Genomic DNA, 16078 nt, shown 5'->3' on the forward strand with positions numbered 1-16078 from the left:
TTTAATTTGAAATGTTCATTGCCCTCTAGTAACAAACTGATTTTATAATACAAATTCTGCAGTAATCTATAAAATTAAATGGAATAACTTGATAGATGGATCAAAACAGAGCTCAGGGTGCTACATGTACAGTATATAATGATAATGAAGTTAGCAGAATGCCAATTTAATAAAAATTTGACAGAAGATTTTTCTTAGTATATTAGAAGCACAAGATGAATAATTTCAAAACAATTATTCAATTAGTACGAGGATGAGTTCTGCTAATATTAAAGCACAAGTAATGCAGTAATATCTTGTAAGCATTCACCATTAACAATTCCATAATTCTATAAAATGTCTATAAAATGAAAAAAGATGGATAAGCTCGGATCAAGAATCTATAATTTCTTTAAAAAGCACATATTAGTCACTTGCCATTAGCATGACATAGCTAAAATGTACAGTAACATTCCAATCAAATGTTTAATAAAAATATTTAACATCGATATACTGCCTCCTCATTTAGCTAGATGGAACACAAATACAAAACAAGACCTAATTCACATATCTCCACATTTTCATTTTAAAATTCCCAAAATGTAATTAACAGCCAATTTATTTAAAAACAACATCCAGAATAAGGTTTAAAACCACTTTGCCTATTTTGTATTTATATCTGATGTTACTAAAGTTTTTTCTTTTTTGTATGTTTTTCTCAAAACAATGTGGTTTTTACTTACCACAAGCTCATGAGAAGGCAGTAGTCAACCATGTTTATTTTCTCTTACCCGGTATTTGTTTTCCCCGATCTGCTCCACCTGGAAACGTTTGGCACACTTACACTGGGCCACTTGCCTAGTTACCTAGTATAAAACCGTACAGTTAATAAATGTAGTCTCTTAAATGTGTCACACTTTCCTGTAGGTAAAGAGACTATAAAAGTAAAATGTACTGCTATTGTCATCAAAACTCAAACTGGAACTCTACTTGTATTGGCAGTCCAAATACATGTTAAAAACAGCTAGCATGAACATTAACATTTATTATGAACATTTAACAGAAGGCAAGGAGGTTTCAGAAAATGATACACACCTCATCCTCTATTTTATCAGCATCAGTGGTTGGACGATAAGCATCTTTGTTGGGATGAAGTGCTGCCACAAACTCATAATAATCAATATAGCCATCACCGTCTCTGTCGAAGATGTCTGCTACAGCAGACATCTCAAGCTTGGTGGTAGGAAATTCTGAAAAGGAAAATAAGATTTACTAAATATTGTTGTTATAAATGCCCTGTATCTAACAAAAGACACATCAAGGATAGTGTTCAAGAATTCACTACAACCTGTACTTTCCTATTACAAACAAACAAGGAATCTGTAATAAAAACCAGTAGCAGGCACAATGGCAATCAAATCTTGCTATGCAATAAATTTCAGAGTAAAAGGTTGTAATACAGTATACCCATAATGACAAACAATCACTACTATTAAAATATCAAATACAGAAAATTCAAAGGAAAATGAACAATACAACAGCCATCTTGTCAAACTATTACTTTTTCGTGATTTTTTAATTTCAGGGATTTTTTTTTTAACTAGTATAAGCCTTAGATGTACAGTATACAAGAATGTTGAATTTTTAATTCTCCTAAACTAAAAAAAATTCAAATACATTTTTATTAGTAAAGAAAAATATATATACTGCTGCCACCACCAACCACTAATTCTAAAAATCTGCATTTTGTTTCTGTTGTTCAAACATACATTATGGCTAAGTGATAATACGAAATTTGGAAATGGAACAGCTGCAGTTATTTTTTAATACGTTTTATTCATATTAAACTATTATGTAAACATATTTATAAAAATGTGCATTATTATCTGTTTTTTAATCAATTAAAGTTCATGACAAATGTATTAAAACTGTAATTAAAATAACAGACCACAACAGAAAAATATCAGAAAAAAAATCAGAGAGTAAAAGGTACCAGCTGAAACTTCTTTAGGCACTCTCAATACACAAGGAAGACTGATACTACACTTTTCAAATATCAAATTAGAGAACAGCAGACTGAGAGCCAAAGGGAGAGCCTTACCCAGTAAGTAGCCTACAATCTCCCAGATGAGAGCTAGTGTATACAAGTGCTTCAATGGTCAACGATCATGAAACTGTACTAAACCATTAATTTGTAAAGAATCGTTTTTTTAAAACTACATATTCAAAGCTACTTATTGTAACTTCGGGAACCTCACAGCATTGATCATGTAGTCATACAAACCTTCACACAGCAGTATCACAGATTTCACCCAGCATCCAATTTTAACTTACAGCAGTCTAAATGGAATGTATAATACAGCCACTCAGCTAGTAATGGATTCAATTTTAACTTTTTTATTCCCTCTAAGGGCCTACTTTCTGTGGTCTTGTGCCCAGGGGCATATAATGGTTAGCTTCTTCCACCAAAATGAAAGATAATTAAAATGATTTATTGGACAATAAAATCTAACAATTGAAGGATCCTGGATACTTTAGGTAAATTGAAAAATAGGATTGACTTAGTTTGCCTACATAATTAGGCTATCTGGCTTCAGTTTGATCAGGAATTCCTGTTGGTAGTGAGCTGCATAAATCAGCAACACCAGTTCATTCAATGAGTGACTGGAATACAGTAAAATGGGCTTCTAAAAAGTAACCTATTAAATACACAGCACCAAGGTCATCAATTCACACTCTAAGAAGGAATTCAACAGCACATCCATTGCTACTGTAAAAAAAAAAAAAAGTTTTTAGAATTGATGATATGGTAGTTTAAAATTTCAGAATTCTTAGCTATGTAAAATCAACAGTACAATACTTTCCTATATAGTGGCATGACAAAAGCATGCCAACAATGTGCATCACTAGTAACCTTCAACTCCACCAGGTTACTTTTATTTTTATTAACTGGAAATAAGAGAATAATAAAATATATAAATGACATATATATGTAGTATAAGAAAGCATACATATAACGCAAAGAAGAGACACCATAAAACCATGTTAGTAAAAGGTAGTTATCTCAAGGACTGTGTCTCTGATGTGGGTGTTAAAAACACAAGTCTTCCCCAGGGAACAGTCATATCTCCTTTTCCATTCTCCATGTAGACCTCGGACTATAAATATAACTAATGGGGTTCATATTGTCAAGGGGGAAGAGACACAGTATAGGACTAAGGTGGAAAACATTGTTTCTTAGTGCAAAGAGAACTGTCTGCAACTAGCATCAGCAAAACAAGGGAGTAACTGGTTAATGACTTTCCCTGGACCTAAGTGCCTCTATGCACACAATCTAGGGAGTGGATGTGATGGAGTCATGATCTGACACTTTTTTGTAATTTTTTATTACAGTTTCTTCTTGGCTTAAAAAAGTAATGAAGACTCCATTTTTAGGAGTTAGAGGTGTTTGAATCAGACATATTTTTAATGGTGTTGAAAATTAAGAACACTCTCCTCATGTGGCAAGATGTTTTTTGTCAAAGGTACTTCTGTTTTAAACACTTGTAATTAGGGATGTTTTCATGGGTTGCCAGGCGACATCTCACTGAAGTTGCATCTAGTGACATTAACTGGTGATGACTTAAAAAGTCAGCAGCACAGCGCGCTCATCAACCAAGTTTGTGGATACAACTTAATACCTAATAGCTTTGTTAGAAAAGACTTAAAAAAACAGTGTTTCTTGAAAAATTTCAATCTCTTGACTAAGACTATTGTTTAACATTTTAGCGTTTTTCTGACTTTCCCACTACAGCTTTCTACTTACAAATCTCATTTCACCATCCTGGACTGTGTTTACTAAATCTTACCTTTTCACTTTTTTACATCAAACAAATAATATCATAACAGATACAACTTACTTCAAAATTAATACTGAGAAAACAAGGGAAAAACAGAAGTTCAAAAGGGAAAATGCAAATAAGATTCAACCCACAGTGAAGAAAAAGAAAAAACAGACATGAGCATAAAAGAAAAAAAAACTGAACTTGTTAAATACAACAGAATAATGAACAACTTAAGAGAGTCAACCACAGACCCAGTATGCTTATTCTATAAAATATCATTGAGTTTTTGCCATGTTTCAAAAAAGGCTTGGACATATCCCTTAAGACAGAATTTTATTTTTTTCTAATTAAAGATAATACAGAACAGTGTCTATCCACAGAGTTACAGAAGGGGGGCTGTTATTCTTTGAGTTCAGCAAGGTAAGTCTGCATGCTAGTAGTGTGGCATTGGCAATTAAAATCAATTTAATCCTATAGACTATAAAGCCAGCTGGCACTACACCAAATATCTCTGTCAATTGATTAGGAGTGATTGTAACACCACGGTAGTCTGAGAAGTATGTACAAACTTTTGTCCAAAATGAAGTTAATTTAGTGCATTCCCAAAACATACGTTCTAGTGATGCTGGAGATAGTTGGTAATACCCGTAGGCTGGACCTTGCTCTGGGTACAGTTTAGGCAATTTTAAACAAGATAAATGTGATCAAAGAAAGACTTTTCATTGAATTATGGAATACTTGATGCATATAGAATTGGAATGCATTCTATGTATGGCAGAGTTCCAATCCTGTTCTGAAGTGCTAATTGAAAGGTCCGTTTTACACTATTCCCAAGAACATTTGAATAGTACGTTCTTTGAAATATTTTTATATATTGTTGAAATGCTTATCTGAGGCTTCATCAGGATTAACCAATATAGCCCCTGGGAGAGTTGGGTAGGTTTTTTTCAACAAAATTTCTAACTTGTATATAGGAAAAAAGTGAAGAGCTGGAAAGATATAACTGGAGCATAATTGTTCATAAAATGCAAATATGATGTTTATATAAAGATCTCTAAGTGTCTTATTCATGTTTTCCATAGGATCCATATTACTAAACGAGAATGGTAAACTGGATATGGACGCAGGGACCTGCCCGTGGACGCAAAAGACATAGTGCGCAGGCGCCACACAAAGCCCCCCTCCAACCAACGGAAATCGCACGAGACATGGTGCGTCCACTAACAGAAATAAGAAATGAGGCAACGCGCCCATAGCACACAAAAAAGAGGAGTCACACACATACGCCACACAAAGCCCATAGCACACAAAAAAGAGGAGTCAGACACACGCCCCAAAGTGAAACGGGACAGACTACAGACTCCACACAGGGTCACCCATCGAGGCCGAGATTACGGCTCAAAAACGCAAGAGCGACCGCAACCAAACACTCGACATCATACAGAAACCCCACAAATACGGACAAAACAACATATTTGAATCACATTATCCCCGCCTAACAGTGAAATGGGACATACTACGGAGTCCACAAAGGTTCACAAATCAAGCCCGAGATTATACAGACAAATAGTAGTCACCCCCCCGCACCACAGTAAAACGGGACAGACTACGGAGTCCACAAAGGGTCACACATCAAGCCCGAGATATTACGGAAAGCGAATTGTGGTACGGAAAACGGCAGATACTACGATAGGAGCATTCGCCTACAACGTGCATCTGAAATCAACGTACACCCTACACAGCAGAATCCACGCACTTCTAAAAAAACCGCACGCGGACACCCGCCGTCATACATAAACAACAAGAAACCGGACCAAAATACATATTAGAATCACATTACAGTGATACAATATTAACAGGACACCCACAGATAACACAGGCGCAACACCTGATGGGTAATAATAAGAAGAAACGAACGCTCCGTATTAAACATACGTCATCTGAACACGTACAAACTTTACATCATAGGTGAATCTCATTACAGTGATGCACTATTAACCGTACAACCACAGAAAACGCTCCATATTAACAGTGACTGTGATCATCCTTATTACTTATCCATATTACTAACGACAAAGAACAGACCAGTCATGAATTCACGATCACGGGTGCAAAATGATACGGCTCGAGTAACGGAACCACACAGACGAGCCCGCATGAAAAAAAACAATAAACGTAGGCGCCTACAACGCGCTTCTGAAACCGCGGAAGAAAAACTGTCTCGGCTCCAAAAACGAAAAGCTCGACTAACACAGGTACAGAAACGAGCCCAAATGGACAGATACAATGAACGTAGACGCATGCAGCGCACGTCTCAAACTGCGGAAGCGAAGCAGGCACGGGTTCAAAAGGAAAGAGCTCGAATGACAGAGATACAAAAACGGGAGCGACGGGAAAAAAATCAATGAACGCAGACGTTTACAACGCGTGTCTGAAATGCTGTAAAACAAGCAGGCGCGGCTCCAAAAAGAGAGAGCTCGACTGACCGGGATCCACAATAGGGCCCGGCTCAATAAAAACAATGAACGCCGGCGACCACAACACGCTTCTCACACAACACAAGCGAAGCAATTACAGATCCGAAACAACACATCCCAAATACTGGACATACAACGACGCGCCTCTCAAACGGCACAGGCAAAAGATAAACGTCAAAGACATGAACGACAAACACCTGCTAAACAATTCCGCCAGCTGGCTCACAAAGCGTTCTATAATGAGTCCACTATTAATGAAAATTCATTGGGATTAATGAATGTCATTTGCAATCATTGTCATTCACTTAACTTCCCTGAAGAAACAACTGGCAATACAACTAATGAGTTTACACGTTGTTGTCAAAAGGGTCAAGTTAGACTACCTCCTTTACATAAATATCCTGAATATCTACAGAAGCTTCTAACTAACGATGTACTTGAAAGTAAAAACTTTATGAACTGCATTAGATCCTACAATAGTTCATTTGCTTTTGCATCTACCGGAGTAAATATCAGGCCACCAAAAGGCAATGGCCCATACTGCTTTCGCGTATGTGGACAAATATTACATCGCATTGGAACAGTGCACCCTGAAACAAATCAGGAACGCAAATTTGCACAAATCTACATCTTAGATCCAGATGACGCAATTTATCAACGAATGAACCTTCCTGAAAACAAACAATGCACGGAGCTTATAATGAGAAACGTCACTAAGGTCATAAACAATCACCTGGCACCTACAACGTGCGTCTGAAATGCCGCAGACCAGGCAGGCACTGCTCCAAAAAGAAAGAGCTCGACTAAACGAGATACGAAGTGAAACGGGAAACACTACAGAGTCCGCACTGCACCGCATAATAGTTCGTAAAGAGCTTCGTAGTAACAGTGGGGAGACCCAGAGTGACATGGGCGAACGCTCCGTATTAAACATACGTCATCCTCACACGTCAAACTATACAGCGTAGCTGAATCACATTACAGTGATGCATTATTAACTGTACGATAAACATCACAGTATCGCAAACAAATGAAAATTATTACTCGAAAAAGGGAAAATATATTCACCACAGACCAGGTGTCATTGAAACAAAAGCAGAATAAAGCGAGATCAGAAATGAAAGACAAGAGTAGAAAGCAAAGTAAAACGTCATAAACAGGTTAAACGAGGGGGCCAAACACATGGACAGCAGGTTACAGATAATGAAGACTGGAATTCAAAAGCTTCAAAAACAAAAGCTCGACTGACCGAGATACAAACTGAAATGGGAAACACTACGTGGTCCGCAGTAGTCCACAATGCACCGCATAATAGTACGGACGGAGCTCCGTATTAACAGTGGGGGGCCCCAGAGTGACACGGGCGAACACTCCGTATTAAACGTGCGTCATCCTCACACGTGGCTGCCCAGCGGGCATGGGTTCAAAACGCCGGGGGTAGGCGAGCGAAGCGAGCAGGGGGCAGAGCCCCCTTGTAAATACTGATCTGAGAAAGTGGAAAAAGGTGATTATTGTGTACAGGAGCAGTAGATAAGGGCTTCTCTAGATTGAAGTATAACCTGCATTTGTTCCATTTTTTAAGTAGTTGGTGGAATGCTGGTAAATTGACAGTAATGAGTACTGAATGGAGCACAAAGCAGGGAATACAGTGAAGACTTAGAACAGTATTTGTTTTCCATTGCAAGCCAGGCCGATGTGAATTTGTGCTATTTTTCAATATTTTATTGTGTGCATATTCGCTGTTCAGTAGTAAAAAGCTTCTGCTTAAGATCTTTGTAGAGACTCCTTTTAAATGTATAGCCACTTTCATTATATTATATTATATATATATATATATATAGAGAGAGAGAGAGAGAGAGAGAGAGAGAGAGAGAGAGAGAGAGAGAGAGAGAGAGAGAGAGAGAGAGACAGACACACAGAGTGGACACTCTTGTCAAGTGCCACATTCTAATTTGAAGTAATCTGTGTTTATGTCATTAATAAGGACTATATATTGGATCAGTATAAAGTAGTTTAATCCATGCAGATATATTGGGGCCAAACCTAAATCTATTCAGTGTATTAAACAGACAATTCCATTCAAATCTATCAAAGGCTTGTTCTGCATCCAAGGATAGTAAGTCTTCTGGTGAGTCAGATTTTGTGAGCGAGTATACAGTAATCTCTCCTCCATCGCGGGGGTTGCGTTCCAGAGCCACCCGCGAAATAAGAAAATCCGCGAAGTAGAAACCATATGTTTATATAGTTATTTTTATATTGTCATGCTTGGGTCACAGATTTGCGCAGAAACACAGGAGGTTGTAGAGAGACAGGAACGGTATTCAAACACTGCAAACAAACATTTCTCTCTTTTTCAAAAGTTTAAACTGTGCTCCATGACAAGACAGAGATGACAGTTCTGTCTCACAATTAAAAGAATGCAAACATATCTTCCTCTTCAAAGGAAACAGATGAAAGCAAACAAATCAATAGGGCTGCTTGGCTTTTAAGTATGCGAAGCACCGCCGGTACAAAACTGTTGAAGGCGGCAGCTCACACCCCCTCCGTCAGGAGCAGGGAGAGAGAAAGAGAGAGAGAGAGACAGAAAAAAACAAAGTCAAAAATCAATACGTGCCCTTTGAGCTTTTAAGTATGCGAAGCACCGCATGTCGCTTCAGGAAGCAGCTGCACACAGAAGGTAGCAACGTGAAGATAATCTTTCAGCATTTTTAGACGAGCGTCCGTATCGTCTAGGTGTGCGAACAGCCCCCCCTGCTCACACCCCCTACGTCAGGATCAGAGAAAGTCAGCGCAAGAGAGAGAGAGAGAGAAAGTAAGTTGGGTAGCTTCTCAGCCATCTGCCAATAGCGTCCCTTGTATGAAATCAACTGGGCAAACCAACTGAGGAAGCGTGTACCAGAAATTAAAAGACCCATTGTCCTCAGAAATCCGCGAACCAGCAAAAAATCCGCGATATATATTTAAATATGCTTACATATAAAATCCGCGATAGAGTGAAGCCGCGAAAGGCGAAGCGCGATATAGCGAGGGATCACTGTATTACATTAAACATATGCTCAAGTTTTTAGCCCGAGTTTCTTCCTTTAATTAATCTGGTTTGGTCTTGTGATATACTGAGGGAAAGTAAGTTTTTTTTTTTTTTTTTTTTTTTAATTCAAATCGATGGCAATTTAGGCCTGAATTTTTCTCAATTTGGGATGAGTTTATGATATCCTGTATTTCTAAAAGTGTCAGAGTTTGATGAAGCTCTTCTGCACTATGAATACCGAGCTGGGGTATTCACATCAAAGAACTCCTTGCTTGTGTCTCATCTTCTTTACACTGAAGGGAATGTAAGGACTTACAGAATAGTACTCCTTTAGTGTGTCAGTTATCTGTTTATGTTTCCTGGTTTCATTTCCAGTTTTGTTGTGAACTTCTTGTTAATGGATTTGCTGAACTAGAATCTTATTAGCCTTCTCTCAGTGTTCATAATAATGATGTTGCACTTTAAAAATATGTTGTTCAGTTTAACTTGTTTTTAAGAGATTAAACTCTAATTGTACAGCCAGTCTTTCCCAATAGAGGACCTAATTAGGAAATTAGGCATATTCATGATCTGTTCTGAAAATCTCTGTAATTAGTTCTGACACATTGCTAATCTGTGTTTATGTGAGATCTGGGATAATTTGCCTTCTTAAAATGACCTTCATTGTTTCTCCAGTGTGTTCCTGCAGAAACTTTGGGGGATGCATTGGTATAAAAAAAGAATTATCAATTTATTTGCAGATAAATTCTACAAAGTTTTTGTCTGCTGACAGGGGATTAAGACACCAGTTGAAAGTTGATTTTTTAAGGCTTAGTGATGTAAGCTAAAAAATTAAAGGACTATATGAGCACTTTTGTGATAAGACCACCTAGACCCATTGCACTTTGCCTACTAGACAAAGATTTGAGTGGAGGATTCAATTATATATCTGCTTCACAAGGCTTATTCTCACATGGACAAAGCTGGCAGCACTGTGACAATTGTTTTATTGATTTCAAGGGCTGTGATTTTGATACAGATGTGAGCAACACTGGAGCACAACAAGGAACAGTTCTTTCCTCTCACTCCTTACTCTGTACACCTCCAAATATAAATAGAACATCAGATAAAGTCACATGTGGAAAATCAGAAGATTCTGTACTTGTAGGCACTATTAATAAAGGGGATGAAAAAGAGAATAGGAGTCAGATGGAAAAGTTTGTTTCTTGGTGGAAAGAGAATTGTCTGCATCTTAACATCAGCAAAACAAAGGAACTGGTTATTGACTTTCAGTGTGCCAAAGAACCTCTATATCCATTCACAATTCAAGGAGTGGATGCAGAGGTGGTCCATGTTTGACAGGTTGGACTAGTTTCAGAACACAGATGAACTATATAAGTAGTGTGTCAAGAAATGCTATTGTAGCTACTTTATACCAACAGCAATACGTCTGCACTATACCTCACTGTGACAGCCAAGTCAGAACGTTTCCGTCTTTTGAATTTTCTTCCTTCGTAGTTATTCCAGTGTATGTTCAAACCAATGTGTGTGTAAATTTATTGACTTATTTATCGATTTATGTATTTATTAATTTGAAGAGCTTCTGTAACAAGCCAAATTTCCCCCTGGGGACAAATAAAGTTCTAATCTAGTGTCATACTTAAAAGATTTTATAATGGGCAAGAATTTATTATCAACTAAAAAATCAACACATGAGTAACTATGATACACAGATGGGAAGAAGGAATATTTTCTTGAATTTGGACATAAAAATCTCTATGGGTCTGATACATTGTGATCTGCAATGAATGATATAATTATCTTTGACGTTTTAGATGTTATAGTTGATGTAGTTGAGAATCCAAGTCTAGATTTAAAAAGCAATTAAAATCTCCAATCATTATAGTCCTCATATTAGGAACCAGTACAAACAGATTTTATATAAATTATCTGTCTTTCTGGTTTTGAAGTTAGCTAGTTTTTTTTTTTCCTTCAACGCACCTTCTGATTCAAACTCTATTCAAAACTATTGCTGCCCTGTGCAGACAATGCATGGCGGTGATACACTGTTGTAAGAACTTGGGAGTCAATATCATTGACAAGTTTGACGTGTCTAGTGACAAAGAGGAACTATATAAGAAACTGCAGAACAGACTTGTTTTCTTTGCATGTATTCCTTTAATATGGGCAGTTAACATCCAATACATATTCTATAATCTATGTGAAATTTACTATTCTGTAAAGTGCTGGGCAGGTAACATCAAAAGCCAAACCAAAGCTCAATGAATCAATAAATCAACAAGCTGATTAAGGCGGCAGATTCAGATATGTGATCCACTCTCGACTTGCTGGAGGTAGTAGCAGAGGACAGAATGAAGACAAAGCTTATGGCCACTAAGAACAATGCCACATGAATACAGAAACATTTCTGGGGCTCTTTTTCATGTACAGCATAATACCTTTATAATGCCTTAATTCGACTTCTCTCTTATCTTTACCAATTTAGAAGTTTTCTTCTTGTTGTAACTTTATGTGTGTTTCAGGAGGATGCTTTGCTGATGTTTGCTGTAACATTTTTTGAGTTTTGTGAAAAGTTAAATTTCCTCCTTGGGACAAACAAAGTACTATCTGTCTACCTATACAAGTGCGCCTCTTTATCCATCATAGCACTTTTAAATGCTCTGTTACTCATATTGACTGAACAGCAGGTGTCTCTCTTTTTCTATGTCTCTTTCTGCTTTAAATCGCACAGTACTTTGGAAAATATCCTTTAAGGGTATAGGCACACTTACTACAAACAGTTCATATAAAGAGTCCATACACAAATACATTACCTTTTAAAATTAATAAACCAAAATAAGACACATTACCATTTTTCCAATTTACTACATTTGGCTATTTAGTAAAATAATATAGCAAACCAGTTGTGTAGTGTATAAAATATGTGTTATCACAACAGATGTTGTGTTCCATCTTTTGATTCAAGAAATGGGCATTAAAGGATAAGTTTGGTGTTTCTATGCAACACAAGATTGGGTTAGTTATTTCTAAACACTTATAAAATATGCTCCAATTCGGAATGCAATTCCATGTGCCAAATCAATATATTTCAGGAAGAAATAACTTACTCCTTAAAGGATGATCCAGTGGATAGATAATAAGTGGGTTAGTTCAGTAGGATCTAAATAGCAGTCACAGCAAAAGATTTGGCCAAAAAATGCGTAAAAACATCTGTAAAATATAAAGTTTAGTCCAGGATACTTTATATACAAATACACTGCCTGGCCGAAAAAAAAGTCCCCACCTGGATTTAACTAAGCAAATAGGTACGAGCCTCCTATTGGATAATTACTGCATGGGCGATTATCTTTCAGCTGGCAACAAGTTAGTTAACCCCAACTGGTGCAATGAGTTGCTTCTCATTTCTTAAACAACCATGTCGAAAGACACATCTCGTGGTCGTGGAAAAGATGTTAGTCTGTTTGAGAAGGGTCAAATCATTGGCATGCATCAAGCAGAGAAAACATCTAAGGAGACTGCAGAAACTACTAAAATTGGGTTAAGAACTGTCCAACGCATTATTAAAAACTGGAAGGATAGTGGGGACCCATCGTCTTTGAGGAAGAAATGTGGCCGGACAAAAATCCTGAATGATCGTGATCGGCGATCACTTAAACGTTTGGTGAAATCAAATCGAAGAAAAACAACAGTAGAACTCAGGTCTATGCTTAATAGTGAAAGTAAGAGCATTTCCACATGCACAATGCGAAGGGAACTCAAGGGATTGGGACTGAACAGCTGTGTAGCCGTAAGAAAACCACTAATCAGTGAGGCAAACCAGAACAAAAGGCTTCAATTTGCTAGAGAGCATAAAGATTGGACTCTGGAGCAATGGAAGAAGGTCATGTGGTCTGATGAGTCCAGATTTACCCTGTTCCAGGGTGATGGGCGCATCAGGGTAAGAAGAGAGGCAGATGAAGTGATGCACTCATCATGCCTAGTGCACCATCAATGCAAGATCTTGGTGAAAAATTAATGCAACACTGGATGAAACTAAATCTTGTGACATTGCAGAAGCTTATTGAAACAATGCCACAGCGAATGCGTGCTGTAATCAAAGCTAAAGGCGGTCCAATGAAATATTAGAGTGTGTGACCTTTTTTTTTGGCCAGGCAGTGTATCTCTCTCTATTATAAAAGAAAATCTTGAGACGAGACAAGACTATTGCCAAGAGATTTTTTCAAGTTGGTAGAGGGGGGTCCCGCCCTCCTCTCAACCATTTCTGGTTAACGGCCCACACCCACTGTCCTCTCACCTCTCATTTGTGTGAATGCTTTTATCAGACACAGTTCCTGCGCTCCCAGCTCTCATAAATTTTTACGTTTTCCTCACTTTGAGTTCCCAATAAAAGAAGACTTATTATGTCCAAATCTTATTGAAGAAATTCATCCCGAAGGGTTATCAACAGAAGAAATGAGTACATGGGCGATCCTAGCACTAAGAAACGAAGAAGTCAAATGAATTAACGTGAAAATTGTCGATTGGTTACAAGGCAAATTGGTTAAATGCGTATCAATGGCTGATACAGTTGGTAGTGATGGTGTGGAAGATGAAAACATTAACTTACAATATTCCATAGAATATCTACAACCCTTAACATCGTCCGAATTACTGTTGAAAGGAGGATGTATCGTAATGTTATTGCAAAATTTATGTATGAGTGATGGGCTATGCAATAGGACAAGATTAGTTGTATTCAAAATTGGTCGAACAATTCTAAAGTAAAATTTTAACAGGCGACAAGAAAGGTAATGTATTACTACATCTTCTGCGGATAACATTAGACACCAAACGAGATCTTGATATGCCATTCATATTAAAACATTTACAGTTTCCCGTTAGAATAGCTTTTGCTATGACAATTAACACATCACAGGGACAAACATTCGAAAAAGTCGGTTTATTTATTAGAGAGAAAGAAATGATATTCACTCACGGGCAGTTATATGATGCGTTATCACGATGTAAGTCCAAATACAGAATCAAAATTCAATGAGATATTGACAAAAAGTTAATTCCAAATATTGTTTTTACTAAAGTTTTACAGTATACACACACATATATATATATATATATATATATATATATATATATATATATATATATATATATATATATATATATATATATATATACACACACACACACACACACACACGCATACATACAGTTAGGTCCATAAATATTTGGACAGAGACAACTTTTTTCTAATTTTGGTTCTGTACATTACCACAATGAATTTTAAATGAAACACCTCAGATGCAGTTGAAGTGCAGACTTTCAGCTTTAATTCATTGGGGTGAACAAAACGATTGCATAAAAATGTGAGGCAACTAAAGCATTTTTTTAACACAATCCCTTCATTTCAGGGGCTCAAAAGTAATTGGACAAATTAAATAACTGGAAATAAAATGTTCATTTCTAATACTTGGACACACATACACACATAGATATATATATATGTGTGTGTGTGTGTATATATATATATATATATATATATATATATATATATATATATATATATATATATATATATGTGTGTGTGTGTGTATAGATCATGGAAGACACTTAAAAGACCCACGAGACTAGAGAGATTGGCCAAGGAGAGTCTCGTGGGGACCTTAAACATGAGACTTTGTGCCAAGAAACTGATCCAGGACCGTCTTGCGATGACGTAGAACATGAGATTCTTGCAAGACATGCCCTACTTATGACTGATATGATTCAGGCGCCACCGCGAGTGGCAGCCTTTCGAGCAGCTCCGTGTATGACTTTATCTTTTGACCTTTTTTCTGTATTTTTCTCTATTTCACTGTCAACTCCTACCACTTTCTTTTATGTGGGCTAGTTCTCTGGACACTTTTTACACTTTTTTACTACTCTTTACTACTTGGAAATGGATTTTTACACGCCAAGACTCGTCTATTCAAGTAGTCAACTTGAAGCGCTGAGAACAAATGCCCGAGCCGGTGTGGTCCCCTATTTACCTGATGAGGTAAGAAGGTTGTATCGTGGCAGCAGAGCCGGCGCTAAGATAAAAGCCAAGCGTCTAGAGAGAAAGTGGCAATACAAACCTTCGGTGCCTTCTGTGATCCTGGGAAATGTGAACTCACTACCAAATAAGATCGACGAACTGGCTGCGCTGGTGAAAAATGTCAGGACCTACAGAGAATGCAGTTTGTTGTGTTTTAGTGAAACGTGGCTAACAACTAACATCCCAGATGCTAACGTGGAGCTACCTGGGTTTAGCACAGTTAGAGCGGACAGAGACGCAAGTACCTGCGGGAAGCACAAAGGAGGTGGACTTGCACTCTATGTCAATACAAGATGGTGCAACTCTGGACATGTAAACATTAAAATCTCCTCTTGCTGCAGGGACATCGAACTGTTGGCCGTAAGTTTGTGTCCCTATTACTTGCCCAGAGTTTGGAAACGTCATTGTTGTTACTGTTTACATCTCTCCTCGGGCGGATATGGAGATAGCGAGTGACATCATCCACTCAGCTGTTGCTAAACTGCAAATGCAGCACCCTGAGGCACTTGTGCTAATTGCTGGAGACTTTAACCATGTGATTCTGGACAAAACATTACCTGCCTTCTAGTATGTGGACTGTAAAACCCGGGGAAATAGGACTATTGACCTACTGTATGCAAACGTTAAAGATGCATACAGCGCCACCCCGCTGCCTGCGCTTGTGAAAGCAGATCATAACCTGGTTCTGCTTCAGCCT

At 37.6% G+C, this 16078-nt stretch overlaps 1 protein-coding gene across 7 annotated transcripts in view; it reads right to left on the reverse strand.

The window, feature by feature from the left end:
* Positions 1-16078, reverse strand: part of macf1a (microtubule actin crosslinking factor 1a) — a 976441-nt gene that overhangs the window by 30340 nt on the left and 930023 nt on the right. For all 7 annotated transcript variants that reach the window (XM_051936317.1, XM_051936316.1, XM_051936315.1 and 4 more), the window contains 2 exons: positions 1075-1229; positions 771-845 (listed from right to left, as the gene is read on the reverse strand). In XM_051936317.1, the coding sequence (XP_051792277.1) occupies positions 771-845; positions 1075-1229 (230 nt within the window). The remainder of the gene's footprint in view (positions 1-770; positions 846-1074; positions 1230-16078) is intronic.

Source organism: Erpetoichthys calabaricus, chromosome 14, assembly GCF_900747795.2.
Source record: "Erpetoichthys calabaricus chromosome 14, fErpCal1.3, whole genome shotgun sequence".
NCBI lineage: Eukaryota > Metazoa > Chordata > Cladistia > Polypteriformes > Polypteridae > Erpetoichthys > Erpetoichthys calabaricus.